Below are 23,066 nucleotides of genomic sequence, written 5' to 3' on the forward strand. Positions count from 1 at the left end.
CTTGTCGGTGTTTTTTTTGTGCTTTCAGATTAGGTTAAAGTTCAGAACAATATTGTTCGGATGACAGCACATCTAAGTTTAACATTGTGGCACTTCATGTAATTCTAATTAGTGCTAATTTGAAATAAAAATATGTGTAATCTTAAGCACTGTCTTTTGTGCATGAACTATTGTTAAGTTATAATTAACTTATCGTCTTTCTAAATTGGGATTGAGTATTTGGCTCAAAAAGATTTTACACTTAGACTGTGTTGCACCACCTAACTTTAACGATAACCGGTGTTTTGCATGGAGTTTGACAGATTTTTGACGTTTTTTAAAGTAAGATAGTGCAACTCAGCCTTATTGTTGTCCTACCGGAAAATCGACACGAAGGAGGCACTGACTGGCACTGCTCGGAATCGAATTAATCACTCGCTTAGGAATTAGACCACGAAGGCTTCAAATAGAAACAAGCAAAGATCGTAATAGGTGCCCTGAAAAGAGAGTAAGTAGACCTATAGTTATGCAGAGCAATCGAATACCGCACTTAGTCTCATGATTGGGGCATTGTGCGTGATAAGTTTTAAAGAATTTAAAGAATTTCAATTTATTTTTCTTTTCCAGGTTCAAAGATAATCCTGCGCAGCATCAATGGCGAGTTCCGGTCGGGCCAGCTGACGGCCATCTTGGGACCCTCGGGGGCCGGCAAGAGCACGCTGCTTAACATCCTAGCTGGATATAGGTAGGTCATCATCATCAGATAACGTCTTGATTCTCTGGATCTTTACTCTAGAGTCTAGAGAATCCACATTATTTCCAGCCTACTCACTCAACGCACAACATAAACATATAATTGTTTGGGTTTCGTAAAATTTTCGAAAGCCTGAAACTCCTATCATTCTTTTCGTTGTTCGGATATCAATACAGTTATAGCTATTGCGAGACTACTCAACCTTTATCGCTTGGCACTCCTGTATAACCAAGGTCTAGACTAGATCCTAGTTTTGTACGAGTACAGAAGTTGGATTGGTTTGAAGGAGAGCTGATATTCCTGAAAATTAAAAACAGAACCCTTTTTAAGATCACAACACTAATAAATAAATTCAATTTGTGTAGCAGTGATTTAGTTACGAAGGTCTACTAATTACTTAGACTAGATAAATCACATAACAATAATAGACAGGTACCTAACTGGTATGGCAAATTGTACCATGTTTATGAAACGCTCAATTAGACGTTGACTTCTGCCCCCTGTAACATATTCATGAGTCAAGGCTGGGAAATAAGTTTCCTCGTTTGTTATACAGGGTGTTGACTGTATCAACAAAGGCAGCATTTGCCCAAAAGAGAATTCGCAGGTGTGGGCAAAATATTGCTGCCAAGAAGGTAGGCATTACCTACGTGAGCAGAATGCAGAGTGAGTTGAATTCGTTAAGAAGCGGCGACGAAACGATTTGGTTACATTTAAGAGGGCTAGTTGGACCCTATTTTGGGATGCCTGCAGCAAATTACAATAAAATAGAAATAGGAATTTTGTACGAAAATTTTCCTGTCATTGACGCAAACATTTTTGTGTGAATAAAAAAATCCTGTTGTTCAGGGAATTTAGTCGAACAACAAAAGATTTGGATTTTAGAATACTAGGTTTATAGATTTACCAAGTTTGAATATAAATACAATGCAATCAAGTTAATAGTTCGGGAGGAGAAAGAGGTCTGTCGTTGGAGTGGGAATTTGACAGCTCGGCGCGGGAGCGCCCACGTTACGCGCTGTGATTGGCCCATAGCTCAGCAGCGACATTATGGCGTAGACAACTGTCATTCACGCAAAAACTTTTGTGTGAATGTTAGGAATGCTAGTGGAAATCGGTAGGTTTGCGAAAACACGTGCGAGTTAAAATCGTACGTAGTACTGTAATCAGTAATGTGGCAGAGTTGTTTAAATAAGTTAAAATAGCAGTTATTTTTACATTTAATTTTACTCTTGGCTGGATTTAATTTTATGTATTTTACTCTTGGAACACAAGGACGTTGAATAATGGTTATAATAAGTTAAAGTTACATTTAGATCCTCTCTTTCAGCCTGTATTTGCTAGTTTACTTGTCGTAACCATAGCTACAATAATACTTTAACTGCCTTCAGTGCTAATATAAAATGTAAATAGGAACACAAAGTAAACCAACCATCCGTCAAACATTCCACTGTTAATTACAATAACATTTTTTTTAACATGACTACTTAAATTCGTAAAGTTAAACGATACAGTCAAAAGGTGATCTCACTCCATTAATATTTGGCATGTATTTAAATGATCTTTTTAAATTAGCAAAAACGGCAATTAAAAAAATCTGAATGGTCATCTATTTTAATGATTGATCCTCTTTCTTTGAGACACAAAATAAATGAAATCGATCGATATTTTAATCTCTTTTGAACTACGCAAAAAATTATTGAGATGTAAAAATTATATTTGATCGTTACTTGTTGGTCCTCAAAAATAAAAGAAATGAGCACCAAATATTCAATATTGTGATACTTTTTTAAATAATTCGATTTGTATAAATTATTTTTTGTCTATATCAAATAATCTTCAAAATAATGATGTTATGGTACTTATTTTTATTAAGTTGTAGTCAAAGGATGGAAACTATTTAAAGGCACTTGATGTTCAAAGATTTATTTTTTATTAAAAAAGCATACTTAACACGTTCACACTGCGTTATCGGGTCGAATTTACCTTAGGTGCTGGATGCGTTGGTACGGGANGTTCATTCGACTCGTGATCCGGGGAACGCGGGTTCGGTCCCCGCCGGCGCTCGACTATTGTGGTGAGCTCACTCGTGACACAAGCATATTTAGCTTAGTACGAGGGGCTAACGGGAGTATTAGTAATTTGTGTAATAACAAATTACTAATAATCTATTTAAAAAAAAAAAAAATTAATACTTATGAAATAGTAAGTTGAATAATGTATCTTTTATTATATACCATGGACATTTGCAAAAACAAAAGAAAACTATGTGTAAAATGGGATTGAAAAAAACTGGTCCAAATTAGCGGACTCTCCCTTAAGTGTTTGGGTTTCGTACAATTTTCAAAAATCTGAAACTCCTTTGCGAGACAACTCAACCTTTATCGGTTGGCACTCCTGTATAACCACTGTATAAACTGAAACTGTAGTTTGAAGGAGAGTTGATATTCCTGAAAATTGTAAACAGAACCCTTTTGAAGATCACAATTGCTCTCTACCTGATTATCTAGCATTGGTAACCATAGGTAGGTAGTTTAATGCCCGTTTTCACTTAATAGGAATTTTGTTTACATAGGGGTCACTTAAAAATTAGGGATTGATGGTGAAAACGGGCAAAAGTGCCCTGAAAATGACCTATTAGTATGTATCTAAATATACTATAATACTAGTAAATAAATTCAATTTGTGTAGCAGTGATTTAGTTACGAAGGTCTACTAATTACTTAGACTAGATAAATCACATAACAATAATAGACAGGTAACTGGTATGGCAAATTGTACCATGTTTATGAAACGCTCAATTAGACGTTGACTTCTGCCCCCTGTAACATATTCACGAGTCAAGGCTGGGAAATAAGTTTCCTCGTTTGTTATACAGGGTGTTGACTGTAACAACAAAGGCAGCATTTGCCCAAAAGAGAATTCGCAGGTGTGGGCAAAATATTGCTGCCGAGAAGGTAGGCAAACCTACGTGAGCAGAATGCAAAGTGAGTTGAATTCGTTAAGAAGCTAAAACGGCGACGAAACGATTTGGTTACATTTAAAAGGGCTTGGTTGGTCCCTTTTTGGGATTGTCCAGTAACCAGCACATTAATTACATTACAATAAAAATAGGTATTATGTACGATAATTGCAAAAACTTTTGTGTGAATGATAGGAATGCTAGTGGAAATACTTAGGTAGGTTTGCGAAAACACGTGCGAGTTAAAATCGTACGTAGCACTGTAATCAGTAATGTGGCAGAGTTGTTTAAATAAGTTAAAATAGCAGTTATTTTTACATTTAATTTCACTCTTGGCTGGATTTAATTTTATGTATTTTACTCTTGGAACACAAGGACGTTGCATAATGTTTATAATAAGTTATAGTTACATTTAGATCCTCTCTTTCAACCTGTATTTGCTAGTTTACTTGTCGTAACCATAGCTACAATAATACTTTAACTGCCTTCAGTGCTAATATAAAATGTAAATAGGAACACAAAGTAAACTATCCGTCAAACATTCCAATGTAAATTACAATAACAATTTTATTTAACTATGACTAACTTCGTAAAGTTAAACGGTACAGTCAAAAGTTGATCTCACTCCATTAATATTTTAGGACGAAAAATTTCAGTTAACATGCAAAAAAATAAAGAATAGTTTATTAGTGTTGAGGTCAAGAAACTAACGCATGCACCAATCGTTTTTGTATAAATATGTATAATAAAGGTCAGTGCGGTTTGTATGATTAACCACAATGAAGTTACAAATATCTATACTAATATTATAAATGCGAAAGTAACTCTGTCTGTCTTGCTTTCATGCCTAAACTACTGAACCGATTTTGATGAAATTTGGCATAGAGATAGTATGAGTCCCAAAAAGAAAGGACATAGGATAGTTTTTATCCCGGTTTTTGAAACAGGGACGCGCGCGTTAATGTTTTTCTGTGTCAGACAAAATTCCACGCGGGCGAAGCCGCGGGCGCAAAGCTAGTTTATCGTAATATGTGTGTGTATAAAATATTATTACCTATACATTTTCTTGGAAAACGATGTCTACGTATGTTCTTAACATTACGATTATAAGAATTACTAACATCAATCAAATGTCCAAACAACAAAGTTTTAAGCAGGAAAATATATATTTTGTTCTATAAGACATCCTCGAAGCGCGTGTTTTCGGCTACCGAACCAGTTCATCTAGTTGGTTCAAGGTGGACTTTATCTCCGTAATTATTGATATTGTTTGTATGTTACTCAACAAATAATTAAACTAATAATTGGTCCCAATTTTAAGATCGTAGACACAATATCATAAATAATGAAATGCGGGAAACAAAAGCAATTGTAAGGTCATGAAAAAAATATTCATAAAACTAATTTATTTTTGCAAATAGGCTTTTAAAAAGCGCTTTTACACGTCCCAGTATTAACCCTACCACTGCTTCGGGACAATAAATGGGCCAGTGCTGAGAAGAAGCAGCGTAAGAAACTCAGTAATGTTTCGTTTAATGTAGTTTTTAGCTAATGTGGCTTAGGGTGGATTCGACCAAACAAGAGTAAATATTAATCTCAGAATAAATCGTCAGTTTTGACATATTTCCCATACTGAAACTGTCAATGTGTCAGTTATACCAGGAGTTATTCTCGGATAAAAGTTTGGTCGAATCGGGCCTTAGTAATACAATCTTTATGATAGGTTAGTCGTTACAGAAAGTTCTTACTTGCAAGTTTAATATAATCCTGGGTTCAATTAAGCATTTAAGTCAATTATAGCTAATGAGATCAAAGTGTCAATGTTATCTCTGTGTAGATGTATTTTTATAGTACAAGGAAATAGCAATTCTATTGTAGTTCGCATAATTCATAGTGTGTTAATAAAAAGCAATTAGCAACCTTGTGAGAAGTGCTGTATGAGTAATAATACACACAAATATGATTATCTTTTATTCTGTCATAATGCAAATGATATTTAGTTAAAAGGCAATCACGACAAGAGTGTTTATTTTTTGTATTCTGGTAATTTTCGATGAAGTAGAGTCGGCTAGATTGCTGAAACCGGAGTAGCTACCTGCGCCCGGCGGGTATCGAAACCGGGACCTCTCGGAATAGTAGTCCGTTCCGAAACTACTACACCAAACGGCCGATAGATTTAATGCAATAAAGTCCTACCGGACGGAACTCATTTCGTTCCTAGTCCTACCGCTGCAACTTTTGTGTTGCCAGGATCTTTAGCTCGGTCGCTAATTTTTCGAATAGCGTCAAAACTCGTAGTCATTAATAAGCTTATTTTCATGAGCTGATGATAGCAATGACTTAAAAACCACTGAAAAAGCCCAGCGATGTGCAAGTTAAACCCTTTCATTATTCTTCATACTCTTACTCTTGAAAATTACTTTTACTGTCTGTCTGGACATTATAGACCACACAGGAACGAAATTGAATATTTGTAGAGTTTGAAATTTACACAGTGAACTGATTCTCCGTTTTTGTCTAGACATTCTAGATCCTGAAAAAACTGGTCTTGACAACTACATAAACTTTGACTCGTGACTTTTCACATGTCATAAAAAGCCTTTTGTACCCTTTGCACCACCGCACACAGGTGAAATNGCCGCGTGATCCTGCAGTTGCTCAGAGAGAGTGTAGTCAAATCAAATCAAATCAAAAATCTTTATTTAGTAGTAGAGTAGAATAGGACCACCTCTGCTCATCCCGAGGATGTCGTAAGAGCAATCGAGCAGTGCCGGATTGACCCATAAGCAAATTAAGCAATATGGATGTTTCCTGGGTCAAAAAGCAAGAGTTTTAATTAGTCCGTCAGTTAACTTATCAAAAAATACTCTACACGTATTTTACACTTTTTCAAACTAATGAAAATTTAAAGAGATAAAGCGCGCCAAAGTTCATAAGAAGAGGCCCGTGACGTCAATGCGTGCATAAAAGTGCCGCACGTTGTGACGTCGTGCGGAACTTCAACGCACCATAACTATGTAATTATTTGTTAGATTGACAAATAAAAATATATGTGTCCAATATTTTTTGATATTAAACATGACGGACTAAAAAAATTTTTTTAGGAAACTAGCGGGGGGCACCAAACAATGTTTACTACTACATAAAAACTAATTTCCCTGAAGACCAAGACCTGTAAAAGTCGCAAGTCTTTTCAATAAACAGAAAAATATTAATTTTTTCCTATTCTAAGTTACCTACGTATATGATCTATTTTGTTGTATAAATACGTTTTTTTTTCTAGACCGATATTATGTTACTAGGCAGCACACGTGGATTCTTAAAGCATCAATTCGCGAGTGAGGTAGAGACAGGAGATAGAGAACTAATGCCCGTTTTCACCATCAATCCCCAATTTTTAAGTGACCCCTATGGTATCACATAACAGTAATTTTGTTATCTTAGGGGTCACTTAAAAATTAGGGATTGATGGTGAAAACGGGCATAAGTCAAGTAACAGTCGCAGTTTCCTGCCTTGGTCTCTTGTCTGTCGTTTGTCTCTGTCACGATGCGAACCGCCACCTTTAGGGCATCAAGTGGTCTTAATTCGGCACTGCGTAAGAGGCGACTAATATGCGAACATCAGGCCTTCCCAATCCGTCTGGCACACGTGGGGAGTGTAGGCCGATTCCTTCATTAGTCACTGATAAAGAGTTTCTGATAAATTCTTCTGCAGTGGAGGCTAAATGACTCGATGATCATGATGATGATGAACTAGTTTTAACACGTCCGTCCTATCAGACCGATGTCAATATACAAAGGTAATTGTTTGAATTGACCGCTGCGATACAAGCTTTCTTGCTTAGTGCAGAGGCCGCCAGAATAAAATTGTAATGTCACATCTTTTAGAAATAAATACTTTTTACTTTAGGTACTTNTGCGGGGGGCACTGCTAGGTCATCAAACACACAAGCGCGTGAGTGTGTGCGTGCAATACATACAAAGTTATGCAAAGTGATTCACTGTGACCCACGATCCACTGTTACCCATCTTCCCCTACTTACTTTACTTTATTTTTTGCTTTCAGAGTCAACGGTGCCAGTGGAATGATTTGCACCAATGGGGAGCCTCGTAATCTGAAGCAGTTCAGGAAGCTATCCCGGTACATCATGCAGGAGGACCTACTCCAGCCTTTTATCACGGTACACGAGGCCATGCTCATTGCTGCCGATCTGAAGCTTGGGACTGGTATCAATAAGCAGAAGAAACTTGTCATTGTAAGTGCAGCTTTTTAAGTCCTTGTTATAATATATGTAGGTATGTCCTAAATTGATTTCCAAAAGTTACAAATAATCTTTGACATCATACGTTTTATTTATTTATTTTTTTTTTTATTTTTTTTTATATCAAACGACGTTTTAATTCTAACAATAACTTATCGGCCATGATATCTCACATAATCGTATGTTTGGTTTATTTTCGTCACACTTTTGTGTCATAAATACTCGTAATTCTATTTAAAAACTTGTAACATTTAAAACCAAACGCTCTTTTTCCTTCCTTAACCCTTTAACGCACACCCTAACTTTTTTTTGAATTCCCTATATTTCTAAGTGGATATATATTCTATAGCGTTATTTATAACAACATGTATTAATAAAATTATCAGAAACTAGATATTTTACGAGAAAATCCAAAAAATCTAGTGGTCAGTATACTGACCACTGACCGTTCTGCATCAATAAAATCACCACTATTCCTGTAAAATCACTGGACAGTAAACTGGACACTTATAAAAAAAACCGGTTATTTTTATGTAAATAACATATTAAACTAAATAAAATGATTGCGTATTTAGTTATCAATCTTTAATTAGCCTAAAAACATAATATTCAACAAAGTATCTAATAAAATTATTGTATTTCTGCTTCTGAGCCAAAAATAACATGAAACAAACAAAATAAAAAGTTTTGTTAACTAAATTAAACATTAAATAATAATTTAGAGACAATTTTATGTTATAAAATAAAAAAAAACGTGAATGAAAACTCAATAAACTCAGGATTATTATAAAATATCCACAAATATACATAATTTTGTATGAAAAAATACCTAAACAATTATAATAATGGGGTATAACTACCGAACCCGTATATTTAGGCTTATTATGTTATTGTATTATAAAAATTAATAATATACTCAGTATAAAACGATAAAATTTGTGTGTAAAAATCAAAATATATAAATATTCGACTACCTCAAATTCACATGTGTAATTTATACCCAAGGCTTTTTCAACACACTAGTCTGTTTTTAATTGCAAAAATAACATGTTTATTTTACGGTTTTCGACTATATTTTCACGTCATGATAAAGTATATACTATAACATTATTATTTTACTCATCTTCTTTACGAAGAAATGTTTTTACATTGAACTACACTCGGAAATATGTATCGTCTGCTTGCAATGGCAGCAAATTCTAGTACGGGTGTGCACAGTAGCCAGCTGACAGGCCACCTTAAAAAAGAGCGCGAATTTTTGATTGCGTGTGACGTCCTTGAGCGCTGGCTCGTTTCTAGGCCAGCGTGCTTTATTGGCTATCGTTTTTGATCATAAGGTTCGACATTGTTACAAAAATCATTGAACTATCGGCCGTAAAGTGACTGTCCAGTTTACTGGCCACTTTGTATGGGCCGTCCTATAAAGGGTTAAAATGTTATTTCATTGTACAAAATTAAGTCACTACTTTTGTCTATTTATTTACTTCGACCAAGTTTAATATCTTTAAATAAGTAATAATGAACATTGAATATGTCAATCATAATATTGATACATCGTTCGTTCGTTCGTTTCAGCCAAATGACGTCCACTGCTGGACAAAGGCCTCCTCCAAGGTTTTCCACAATGCACGGTCCTGCGCTGGCCCGCATCCAGGCTCTTCCCGCGACCTTTACCAGATCGTCGGTCCACCTAGTAGGAGGCCTGCCCACGCTACGTCTTCCAGCCAAAAGACAAAAGTCTTCGAGCAGTGTGTGCTGCCAGTGTTGATTTATGGATTGATACATAATTTAAATAAATAAATATCATTGCACATTTCACACTGCGCCATACAGTCCTAAACTAAGCAAAGCTTGTACTATGGGTCTATGGATACCAGGTAACGGATATCTTACTAATATTATAAATGCGAAAGTTTGGATGTCTGGATGTTTGTTACTCTTTTACTCAAAAACTACTGAACGGATTTTGATGGAACTTTACAGTATTATTGTTCCTAACCCAGAATAACATACATATAGACTATAATTTATGACGATCTGTGAAAAACCAAATTTCACGCGGGTGAAGTCGCGGGAAAAAGCCAGTTATAAGCATATGTACCTACCTACTTAAATACTTTCATCACATTCAACATCAACATCATCATCATCATTCATCCATATGACGTCCACTGCTGAACATAGGCCTCCCCCAATAATTTCTATGTTGATCGATTGGTAGCGGCCTGCGTCCAGCGCCTTCCTGCTACCTTTATGATGTCGTCGGTCCACCTTTGTGGGTGGACGTTCATCACATTAAACCCTGATTTACATGTATTTCAGGTAGAAGAAATAGTCCAGCTGCTAAGGCTAGCAAAAGCAAGGAACACAGCGACCGAGAGGCTATCGGGCGGGGAGCGGAAGCGGCTGTCCATCGCGTTGGAGCTACTCAACAATCCCCCAGTCATATTCCTCGACGAGCCAACTACGTAAGTTAAATGATATTTTATAAGTCTGAACGATATTTAAAAAACCCTATGTAGTCGCATGAGAACGCGTTATTGATTTCTCTTTGAGTCTCGATTCGCTGGTACTTAAAGGGCTCTCAATCGAATTTAAATTATTTTACGAGCTCTTTAGTTCCTTTTCACATCGGTAGATCCAATTTTAAAAGACATCATCATGACTAAGTTAAAAGATTAAAGATTAAATTAAGTAACGATTATTTTTTCTTCGGGCACGAGCACATTGTGTTATTTACAGTAAACTTACGCTATAATTAACATTTAAGCGACCAATTACCGGGGGCAAAGTTCAAAATACAAAGTGCGTAGTTTATTTTACCATTTATTTCTAACGTGTTTGCACTTTTTACTTTAAATTGTATTGTTTTTTTGTAATGGAGAATCACGGGTGTTTTGATGGAGTTAAAACGTAACAACTTAAGATTTTTTAAATTGAAATGGAACGCGTAAAATCTTAAATTTCTTTTTTATCCACAACAAGAAAGCTCTTGGCCTGTTTCTCTCCTGATGGAAAGTGATGATCAGGTCAAAGGTGTACCTATTGGTGGTGTTCTTGTAATCTTGTCTCCCCAAGCAAATCACCAAATCAAGTTGGTGTGGGGAATGTGGGCCAGATCCTTCATAATATGCCAGTAGAGAGGGTTGTCCTCCAGTATTGGGGACCAACGACCTTATGATGACTAAATGACCTAATGAGGATGATGTATTCTTGCAGAGGGCTAGACGACGTAGCTTCATCGACCTGCGTATCACTCCTGAAGCGGGTGGCGCGAGGAGGCCGCACCGTGGTGTGTTCACTCCACACGCCCTCCGCACGTCTCTTCGCAGAGTTCGACCATGTGTATGTGGTGGCAGACGGCAGGTGCGCCTACCAGGGCACCTCTGGAGGGGTGGTGCCGTTCTTGAATGAACTCCAGCTACCTTGCCCGACTACTTATAACCCTGCTGATTTTAGTAAGTGTTTATGCTACTAAAGTGCGCCTTCTTTTCTTTGCTTTTGTCGGTGAAATTCTAAATATCGTTTATTCCATGTCACCTCTTTAATAACATGCAATCGAGCAACAATGGTCAAACAAAATCACATCTAACGAATGTCTGTCTGCTTTTTAACCGACTTTAAAAAAGGAGAAGGAGGTTCCCAATCCGATTGTAGTAACTTATGCTTTTGTTGTATGTATGTTACTGCAGAACTCCGTCAATTGTGAACCGATTTCTTGTTTCCATTTTAGGGTAATGAACATTACCTAGTGTTCGATCTTCAGCCACATTTATCGCTGCTAGCAACTTGCGCAGGCTGTTTATTAGATTCCCATCATAATACTTCTTTAATTTATATTACAGTAATAGAAGTATCCAGCGGGGAGTATGGTCCACACGCCGATAGAATGGTGGCAGCCGTCGAGAATGGCAGGTGCCAGCGGTGGCGAGACTTCGCAGCAGACGAGGTGGTCTTCGAGGACTTGGAACTGGAGCAGCTGAACGCTGGAGGAGTGGTGGAGAAGCACAGCTATAAGCACGGCAGCACGGCGTGCGAGCAGTTCTTGGTTTTGCTAAGGCGGATGCTGCTGCAGACGGTTAGAAATAAGGTAAGCCTTACCCCACGATGTTATTCATTTGATTCCTCTGATTACTAAATTAGTAAAGTAAGAGACTTAGCGAACGATTTTTACCACATCTAGTGTCAAGACTAGATGGAAGGTATTGCTGTCTGATGTTATTCGTATCAAGCTACTCCGATCATCAGAGTTTAGAAAGAATAGAAATCATTTATTTGCGTAAGAGACGCGGTACATAATTATTTGTTAAATTCGACCAACTTCAGCTGAAGATATTTTGGATGCTCGTACCAATATCACACTGCGGTATTCAAGTTTCAACAAGCTCGATACACTTTCAGGACTTCACGCTAACATATTTTAGACTTTCAGCACTTCGTGCGACTTATTTGGTATTTAATTTAGTTAAGTCTTGAAAGTGACGATAGACAGAACCAACATTCTCTTTATTACAATTTGCGTCTCATTCTATAACCAACTATCAACTATCTTTGAATGGTTAATTTTATCTTGTTTTTCTACCCCAGGGCTACCTGTGGCTGCGGGTAGGGCTGCACCTGTTCCTGGGCTTCATCGTGGCGCTGCTGTTCTTCCAGATGGGCTACGACGCCTCCAAGACCATCTTCAACTTCGGCTTCTGCTACGCCTGCATCATCGCCATGCTGTACATCCCTATGATGCCTGTTCTGTTGGCGTGTAAGTTGGAAACGATATCTATGTCATCGCTTTAATTTAACCAAGACGCTTATTCGCATAGTAGTTCAAATAATATTATGCGGCGGACTAGATAATGTCCTAACGAGGTTGTAAAAGATGTTTAGGTATAGTGAGAGTAGTATGTAGCCATAAAGTATACAAAGAATAAACTATGAAAATAATCAAAAGTTGGAATAGTTTTCGTTCATAAACACTTGAATTTTATGGCTACTTTCTAAAAACACAAGCCGTCAAGCTAATAAAAAACATGACTTAATTGCCAGGGTCATGTGTTTTCTTAATCTAAATAAAATGGTTTTAGGAAGCTTACCTACCTATTGTCTATCAACAAAATACCACTAGACTCACGATACTCTCATGTCCAATTTCAGTTCCCAAAGAAGTTCAACTAGTGAAGCGAGAGTACTTCAACCGGTGGTACGGGCTGAAGCCTTACTACGCGGCGCTGGTGGTCTCCCGGACACCAGCCACCATATTCTTCAGCCTCATCTACCTGGGGATCACGTATCCCCTCACCTCGCAACCCATGGAATTGCCCAGGGTGTTGATGTTCACCGCGATCTGCATCATGGTGGCTTTAATATCAGAGTCGATGGGCACCGTGATATCGTCTATGTTGAGTGTTGTTGTAAGTATGAAAACCAATAGTTTATGTAACTAGTTGTTTGTACTCGTAGATATAGCCACGATAGCCGAACGGTGAAGGGGTCGGAGTGGCCGACTCGAGATCCGAGGAACGCGGGTTCGAATCCCACCGCCGCTCGACTATTGTGGTGAGCCCACTCGTAACACAAGCTTATTTAGCTTACCACGAGGGGCTAACGGGACTATTAGTAATTTGGGCAATACAAATTGCTAATAATCTTTAAAAAAAAAAAAAGATTGATCCACCATTGGTGTTTCGTACCGAATACAAAGACTTGATTTGAGAAATACCTCAAGCCAATAAGAAAAGATTCCACGACCCTTTAAAAAAAGGATTTCTATGTCATCGTATTTTTCTGGTAAAATAGCCCGTATTAAAACAAGATTAGATGCTACCGTGTTTAGATTGATTTTTACTGTCGTCGTGCGTATGTATAACCTAAAATAGTACAGCTAATTATAAAAAAATCTGCTGTAGTACTTACGTAGTTCTTTGATCCAGGCACCAAGCGGTAAACGACACCAAAATTGCCAAAATTATTGCACAAACATAACTAAACACACGATTACACAATAAAATAAAAGATACATTTTAAATTAACGTACGGACAAAAATGATTGTCCTTCGCGACGCCCCGATGACAACTAAAGCACAGATTACGAAAACTAAAGGTTTACGAGCATTCCACATTCAAATGTGGGTAGTTGTGCGACCACAGATTAAAGAGTGTGTGAACTTTCTTGAAGATCTAAAGGTGGCGCTGACTTGATAATGTTTTCTTCGGTGCTTCGTGTATTGGACTACATTTTTGTTTGTACTGTTTGTTATGTTTTTTTTAGCTTGTAATGTAGTAGTAACTTATGCATGAATTTACCAAAAAAGTAGGACATTCCTTTAAGCTAGTAGTACTAATGATACCCATAGTGTAGGCGGCACTATCAAGGCTATCAGTAACTTTATCTGACAGATAAGTTCCTGATAAGAGCGAATAGCTAGCCTATCAGGGACTTTACCAGTGAACCATCCCCCAAAAGTTGTGGTTTATCTGTCAGATAAATTATCAGGCACTTATCAGCGACTTTGTTTTTAGAACTCCGTGTTCCTGGGCCCTGCGCTGAGCGTGCCTCTCATGCTGCTTGCGGTGTACGGCATCGGCTACGGCGACGTGCCCCCGCCTATAGTGTGGAAGCTGGCTCGCTCGTGCTCGTTTCTGCGGTACGGCATCGAAGGGCTGGTGGCGGCCATCTATGGCCCGCCGAGGGAGGATCTGATATGCCCGGACCATGTGGACTACTGCGAGTACAAGAATGTCAAGTAAGTAGTTAATAATGAAGCCAAGTAGATAGTTTGGTAAGACTTTTCCTCTGCACATAGCCTCTTGATAAAAATATGGTGAGATTTTTGCTAATTAATGAAAAAGTCTTAGGTAAGTAAGTCACGAGCAAATGAGTGTAAGTAATAGAGCGAGACGAAAATAATTCAAGCACAGATAATATAGTTCAAGTATGTATTAGTTTTAGAGACGTGCAATTTGCTCTCATCAAGCTATTGATGGAGATGTATCTATTAGCTTAGCACAGGGGTGTCTAAACTAGATGGGACCCAGGGCCAATAAAAATTACTAAATACATTGGTGGGCCGCAAAATATTTATAAAAATTAAATACTGGTAATAATAATATCGTTATTTATTATCTACTTTTTCATTAATTTGTCTTTTACAATTCTGTCAACATCAAACTCAATATTAGTAGGTAGTAGCAGGCCTCCGTCACTCGCCTATGCCAGCCGAGATAATTACCTACAGCGCGCGACAACTTCAAGTTGCAAATCAGTCAAGGCCGCCACGCGCCGTGATGCGCCTGAGAGCACACGCCGTATTTCTATACACGCTCGGTCGATTATCGTCGCAATCAAGGTTTATTGTTCCAACAGCACTGTAAATCTTCTTTAATGGAAAATCGTAATATTTAGGAATAATAATTAACTGTAGTAATTGAAATAATTAATAAAAACTACACATTAAATAATTTTGAAATACTTATGACAAAAAACTGTAGCACAAAAATTATTTAGCTAATAAAAACATTAACTTTACTTCACCGTGTCTATTTTCCGACACTACACCTTTTAAAACTGTGTGTCCAATTTCAAATTATCGCAACACTGGAGTTTAGGTATTAATAGGTACTTTAGAGATTATAAAAAAAAAACACTAGATTAAAGTTAACCAATCGTAAATACAATAAATGCTTCTTAAAATTAAGTTTTTATTTATTTTAATTTGCTTATTCAACCCTGACGCTTGAGCTGTGAGGTAGATCAATTCTGAACACAAAAAAATTGCGCTCTTGTGANAAACATTTGTACCTACCTACTTAAATACTTTCATCGTCCACTGCTGAAAATAGGCCTCCGCCAATGATTTTTATGTCGTTCGATTGGTAGCGGCCAGCGTCCAGCGCCTTCCTGCTACCTTTATGATGTCGTCGGTCCACCTTGTGGGTGGAAGTTCATCACATTAATTACCATGATTTACATGTATTTCAGGTAGAAGAAATAGTCCAGCTGCTAAGGCTAGCAAAAGCAAGGAACACAGCGACCGAGAGGCTATCGGGCGGGGAGCGGAAGCGGCTGTCCATCGCGTTGGAGCTACTCAACAATCCCCCAGTCATATTCCTCGACGAGCCAACTACGTAAGTTGTGACATTTTATAAGTCTGAACGATATTTCAAAAACCCTATGTCGCATGAGAACGCGTTATTGATTTCCTTTGAGTCTCGATTCGCTGGTATACACTTGAAGGGCTACTAATCGAATTTAAATTATTTTACGAGCTCTTTAGTTACTTTTCGCATCGGTAGGTCCAATTTTAAGACATCATCATGACTAAGTGTTAAAAATTAAAACTTACAATACATTTTTTTTTCGGGCACGAGCACATTGTGTTATTTACAGTAAACTTACGTTAAAATTAACATTTGATTGTCCAATTACCGGGGGCAAAGTTCAAAATACAAAGTGCACAATTTAATTTACCATTTATTTCTAGTGTGTTTGCACTTTTTACTTTAAATTGTATTGTTTTTTTGTAATGGAGAATCACGAGTGTTTAATGGAGAAACGCAACAAATTAAGATTTTTTAAATTGTATTGAAACGCGTAAAATATATTGCTTTTCCTGTCCACAACGAGGAAACTCTTGGCTTGCAGCTCACCTGATGGAAAGTGATGATCAGGCCAAAGGTTTTTGGATGGTGTTCTTGTAATCTTATCTCCCCCATTAAATCTTTAATCTGGCCAGTGTAGCAATGTGGGGAATGTAGTCCTAATCTTCATTTTCGTCTGGTAAATTAGAGGGTCATCCTCCTGCCATCATCCATCATCATCATTTCAGCCATAGGACGCCCACTGCTGAACATAGGCCTCCCCCAATGCTTTCCATGTCGATCGATTGGTAGCGGCCTGCGTCCAGCGCTTCCCTGCTACCTTTACGATGTCGTCGGCCCACCTTGTAGGTGGACGTCCCACGCTGCGTTTTCCGGTACGCGGCCTCCATTCCAGAACCTGTCTGCCCCATCGGCCGTCAGTTCTGCGTACTATGTGCCCTGCCCATTGCCACTTCAGCTTGCTAATCCGTCGGGCTATGTCAGCGACTTTAGTTCGTTTACGGATCTCCTCATTTCTGATTCGTTCTCCTGTATTAGATACTTAATAACCTGATGAGGATGATGTATTCTTGCAGAGGGCTAGACGACGTGGCCTCATCGACCTGCGTATCACTCCTAAAGCGGGTGGCACGAGGAGGCCGCACCGTGGTGTGTTCACTCCACACGCCCTCCGCACGTCTCTTCGCAGAGTTCGACCATGTGTACGTGGTGGCAGATGGAAGGTGCGCATACCAGGGCACCTCTGGAGGGGTGGTGCCGTTCCTCAATGAACTCCAGCTGCCCTGCCCGACTACTTACAACCCTGCTGATTTTAGTAAGTGTTTATGCTACTAAAGTGCGCCTTCTTTTCTTTGCTTTTGTCGGTGAAATTCTAAATATCGTTTATTCCTCGTCACCTCTTTAATAACATGCAATCGACCAGCAATGGTCAAACAAAATCATATCAAACGAATGGCTGCCTGCTGTTTGACCGACTTTAAAAAAGGAGAAGGAGGTTCCCAATCCGATTGTAGTAACTTATGTTTTTGTTGTATGTATGTTACTGCAAAACTCCGTCAATTGTGAACCGAATTCTTGTTTCAATTTTAAGGCCATAGATATTTCCCAATTCCTAATGTAGTGTTAGATGTTAAGTCATATTTATCGCTTTTGATTTGCGTAGTCTGATAGTTAATCAAATACTTCTTTAATTTATATTACAGTAATAGAGGTATCCAGCGGGGAGTATGGTCCACACGCCGATAGAATGGTGGCAGCCGTCGAGAATGGCAGGTGCCAGCGGTGGCGAGACTTCGCAGCAGACGAGGTGGTCTTCGAGGACTTGGAACTGGAGCAGCTGAACGCTGGAGGAGTGGTGGAGAAGCACAGCTATAAGCACGGCAGCACGGCGTGTGAGCAGTTCTTGGTGCTGCTACGGCGGATGCTGCTACAGACGGTTAGAAATAAGGTAAGCCTTACCTCTAAGGAAAGCTGTTCTCTAATTACCAAGATGGTGAGGTACTACCTCTAGCATAGAGTAAAGACTAGATGGAATTGCTGTTCGATGTTATTCGTATCAAGCTACTCCAATAATCAGATTTCGACCAACTTAATAACTTGCATTTGTTTTTATTAGCAGTAATATTTTGCACGCTCGCTCGCTATGGTCGCTTAACATTGATTTTTTCCCCATCGCTGTTTTGGTAGCTCACACTTATCGCTACCAAAGCGTGGTCTCTGTCGTTTGAAACCATTATCTCATAGGGCATTTAAGTTAAAATAAGCTCGTTACTTTCTATTAATATTGAGTCTTGAAACGCACGTAGGCTTTCAGTACTTCATGCGTCTCATTTTGTAATCAAGTCCAGCCAGGCTCTAGCTCGCCATGATACCTAATCTTAACGATGATTTTAGACATCAAATGTAGACTTATCGTGTACAATCCATAAAACAGCGAGATAAAAAGTTATCGCGGCTACACCAGAATACAACCATTGCGCAGTTTGGAATAAGGTTCATAATGTATTGTTTTTCCTCCCAGGGCTACCTGTGGCTGCGGGTAGGGCTGCACCTGTTCCTGGGCTTCATCGTGGCGCTGCTGTTCTTCCAGATGGGCTACGACGCCTCCAAGACCATCTTCAACTTCGGCTTCTGCTACGCCTGCATCATCGCCATGCTGTACATCCCTATGATGCCTGTTCTGTTGGCGTGTAAGTTGGAAACGATATCTATATGTCATCGCTTTAATTTAACCAAGTCGCTTATTCGCATAGTAGTTTAAATAATATTATGCGGCGGACTAGGTAATGAGTCCTAACAAGGTTGTAAAATATGTTTATAGTGAGAGTAGTATGTTCAAAGTATACAAAGAATAAACCACATGAAAAAAGTCATAAGTTGGGATAGTTGTCGTTCAAAAACACTTGAATTTGATGGTTAGTTTCTCAATCTTTCCATCAAAATCAAATCAAAATCAAAATCAAAAATATTTATTCAGTTTAGACCACAAGTGGCACTTATGAACATCGTCAACAAGCCGTTAAGCTAATTCCCAGGGTCATGTAGGTAGTGTTTTCTTAATCTAAATAAAATGGTTTTAAATTTGAAAGCTTACCTAGCTATTGTCTATCAACAAAATACCACTAGACTCACGATACGCTCATGTCCAATTTCAGTTCCCAAAGAAGTACAACTAGTGAAGCGAGAGTATTTCAACCGGTGGTACGGGCTGAAGCCTTACTACGCGGCGCTGGTGGTCTCCCGGACACCAGCCACCATATTCTTCAGCCTCATCTACCTGGGGATCACGTATCCCCTCACCTCGCAACCCATGGAACTGCCCAGGGTGTTGATGTTCACCGCGATTTGCATCATGGTGGCTTTAATATCCGAGTCGATGGGCACCGTGATATCGTCAATGTTGAGTGTTGTTGTAAGTATGAAAACCAATAGTTTATGTAACTAGTAGTTTGTACTCGTAGATATAGCCACGATAGCCGAACGGTGAAGGGGTCGGAGTGGCCGACTCGAGATCCGAGGAACGCGGGTTCGAATCCCACCGCCGCTCGACTATTGTGGTGAGCCCACTCATAACACAAGCTTATTTAGCTTACCACGAGGGGCTAACGGGACTATTGGTAATTTGGGCAATACAAATTGCTAATAATCTTTTAAAAAAAAGATTGATCCACCATTGGTGTTTCGTACCGAATACAAAGACTTGATTTTAGAAATACCTGAAGGCAATAAGAAAAGATTCCACGACCCTTTAAAAAAAGGATTTCTATGTCATCGTATTTTTCTTGTAAAATAGCCCGTATTAAAACAAGATTAGATGCCACCGTGTTTAGATTGATTTTTACTGTCGTCGTGCGTAATGTATGTAAGTAGGTATAACCAAATAAAAATAGTACAGCTAATTATAAAAAAATCTTTTGTAGTACTTACGTAGTTCTTTGATCCAGGCACCAAGCGGTAAACGACACCAAAATTGCCAAAATTATTGCACAAACATAACTAAACACACGATTACACAATAAAATAAAAGATACATTTTAAATTAACGTACTTACGGACAAAAATGATCGTCCTTCGCGACGCGGACGCCCCGATGACAACTAAAGCACAGATTACGAAAACTAAAGATTAACGAGCATTCCACATTCAAATGTGGGTAGTTGTGCGACCACAGATTAAAGAGTGTGTGAACTTTCTTGAAGATCTAAAGGTGGCGCCTCAGATCATAGAAAGGGATTCTATGATCTGAGGGTGGCGCTGACTTGATAATGTTTTCTTCGGTGCTTCGTGTATTGGACTACATTTTTGTTTGTACTGTTTGTTATGTTTTTTTAGCTTGTTGTAATGTAGTAGTAACTTATGCATGAATTTACCAAAAAAGTAGGACATTGCTTTAAGCTAGTAGTGTACCAATGATACCCATAGTGTAGGCGGCACTATCAAGGCTATCAGTGACTTTATCTGACAGATAAGTTCCTGATAAGAGCGAATAGCTATCAGGTACTTTACCAGTGAACCATCCCTCAAAAGTTGTGGTTTAACTGTCAGATAAATTATCAGGCACTTATCAGCGACTTTGTTTTTAGAACTCCGTGTTCCTGGGCCCTGCGCTGAGCGTGCCTCTCATGCTGCTTGCGGTGTACGGCATCGGCTACGGCGACGTGCCTCCGCCTATAGTGTGGAAGCTGGCTCGCTCGTGCTCGTTTCTGCGGTACGGCATCGAAGGGCTGGTGGCGGCCATCTACGGCCCGCCGAGGGAGGATCTGATATGCCCGGACCATGTGGACTACTGCGAGTACAAGAATGTAAAGTAAGTAGTTAATAATGTAGCCAAGTAGATAGTTTGGTAAGACTTTTCCTCTGCACATAGCCTCTTGATAAAAATATGGTGAGATTTTTTATGCTAATGAATTAAAAAGTCTTAGGTAACTCACGATGAGTCTAGATGTGTAAGTAATATAGCGAGACGAAAATAATTCAAGTATGTAGGTATGTATTAGTTTTAGAGACGTGCAATTTGCTCTCATCAAGCTATTGATGGAGATGTATCTGTTAGTTTGCTTACACATTGAGTAATTTTCATAGCTGGTTAGATGGAGCTGGGAATTCATGTGATAGTTAAGTATAACTTAATATTAATTTTGTGATAATCTTGTTACAGTTATTTCATCAAACTAATGGGTATGTCTGGCGTGTCCTTCTGGGCGGACTTCGGCGTGCTGACGCTGATGTTGCTCGGTATGAACCTGGCCGGCTACTACCTGCTACGGCAGCGCCTGTCGCCCAACTACGCCTTCAGGGCCATCAAGGTCATCGGCAGCTTCATCAAGACGAAGATGAGCGGGAGCTACCACTGATGTACAGACCATCATTTCAGCTATAGGACGTCCACTGCTGAACATAGGCCTCGCCAAATGATTTCCATGTTGATCAATTGGTATCGGCCTGCGTCCAGCGCCTTCTTGCTACCTTTATGATGTCGGTCCACCTTGTGGGTGGACGTCCCACGCTGCGTTTTTCATACAGATAGTACGTCAAGCTAAAGACGGTAGCATCTATTCACTTAGTAATAGAGGAGATTTTTCAACAACAAAGTAGTCTGTTGACTGTACCTTATTCTTAACACCTTCACTGTCCACAAGACACAATAGGACTAAAAATAAGGTGTGAATTTTAATGTGTAATACATGGACTGTAAACCTACCCAGTTAATATGCAATAGCAATCCTGTAGATTCTAATAAAGAAGACTATGAAAAGCTTAAGACACGTCTGGATCTTTCTATAAGTTTAGAATAAGTACACTTATTAGTTAGATGAGCAAGCTCAATATTCTAGTACTTGATTCGGTTTCCAGATAAGTGTGATATTTGTACTTTAATTTCTGTAATATTTAAAATTGTTTTAAGTAGTATGTTTAAGGGAATCAAAATGGTGATAGCTCGCGGCGCGAGTGTAGCTGTATGTAATTTAAGACTGATATTTGATGAATATTTTGAGAATTTGCCTATTAAATCAAGAACACTAGAATTTGAATTTATTTAACAAGTCAATTCGTTAAGAAAAAATGTAGACCAAAAAGTTCATAAAAATACCTGTTTTAGAACCGTTTGTACAAAATGTATTAGGCATCACAATAATAAATAGAACTTATCATCACAATTTTATCTTTATGTTTAGAACAATACATTATAACTTTATAAAGCAATAAAAATGGTTTCTGTAACTAACTTAATACTCTTTGTAAATTATTATATTTTAAGATTAATTTACTTTTGTAATGTGTGAGAATTGTCTGTCAGGGTTATGGGAACATAATGAGCGAGATGCAAAAAATAAACTCTTTTGCTCGTCAACTCTTCTTTTATTTACCAAATGTTTATCTCACTAAATAAATCACACATTTGATATACAATATAAAAACACAATTGATACAGTAAAGTATTCCAACAAAATACGACTAGGATAGTCACGTTGTGATTCTCAAACAACTCACAATATAAAATTTAAAACAAAAAAAAAAGCAGATCGATTTAATCCAGATTCAACCCCCTTAATTCATCCACTGTGTGTTCTAAGTGCTACACTAAAGTGCACTTTAAAGTTTACAAACGTACGATAGTAGATATTAACGATAGTTGTAAGTATTCATAAGACCCATAAGTACGCAATTATACTTATTCTAGAATATTATGTACATAAACAAGTAATCATATTGTCTATTACTTTTAAGGAATGTTCTAGCGCTAACAAAACATAAAAGTATGTTAGTAAAAATGCTACAAATAAAATGGATCTCATGTGTGATTATCATCAAATAGGAATAAGAATAAAATATATAAGCGTGTCCTTAATTTACAGACTGAATGATTTCAGATGTTGATAATCTTATAAAAATGAGTTTATCAGCATTAATAACTAAAAAAACGGCCAAGTGCGAGTCGGGCTCGCGCACAAAGGGTTCCGTAGCAGCAAATATAATAAACTTATTATGTCAATTTATACACCTGGTGAATGGAGCC

The 23,066-nt window shown here is 38.3% G+C and overlaps 1 protein-coding gene across 2 annotated transcripts in view; it reads left to right on the top strand.

Moving 5' to 3' along the window:
- Positions 1-22,862, top strand: part of LOC114355278 (ATP-binding cassette sub-family G member 1) — a 49,873-nt gene extending 27,011 nt beyond the window's left edge. Inside the window, exons 3-11 of one of the 2 annotated variants that reach the window (XM_028308041.1) lie at positions 607-724; positions 7,762-7,951; positions 10,280-10,425; positions 11,177-11,415; positions 11,803-12,047; positions 12,545-12,713; positions 13,106-13,362; positions 14,471-14,694; positions 21,207-22,862. In XM_028308041.1, the coding sequence (XP_028163842.1) occupies positions 607-724; positions 7,762-7,951; positions 10,280-10,425; positions 11,177-11,415; positions 11,803-12,047; positions 12,545-12,713; positions 13,106-13,362; positions 14,471-14,694; positions 21,207-21,402 (1,784 nt within the window). In that variant the 3' untranslated portion in view covers positions 21,403-22,862. Of the gene's footprint in view, positions 1-606; positions 725-7,761; positions 7,952-10,279; positions 10,426-11,176; positions 11,416-11,802; positions 12,048-12,544; positions 12,714-13,105; positions 13,363-14,470; positions 14,695-17,751; positions 17,997-18,569; positions 18,739-19,203; positions 19,461-20,631; positions 20,856-21,206 lie in introns of both variants that reach the window. The other variant, XM_028308040.1, reaches the window with a different exon arrangement.
- The last annotated feature ends 204 nt before the right edge of the window (positions 22,863-23,066 follow it).

The sequence above is a fragment of the Ostrinia furnacalis genome, unplaced genomic scaffold (genome assembly GCF_004193835.3).
Source record: "Ostrinia furnacalis isolate ACB-3 unplaced genomic scaffold, ASM419383v2 OfSCF2378, whole genome shotgun sequence".
NCBI lineage: Eukaryota > Metazoa > Arthropoda > Insecta > Lepidoptera > Crambidae > Ostrinia > Ostrinia furnacalis.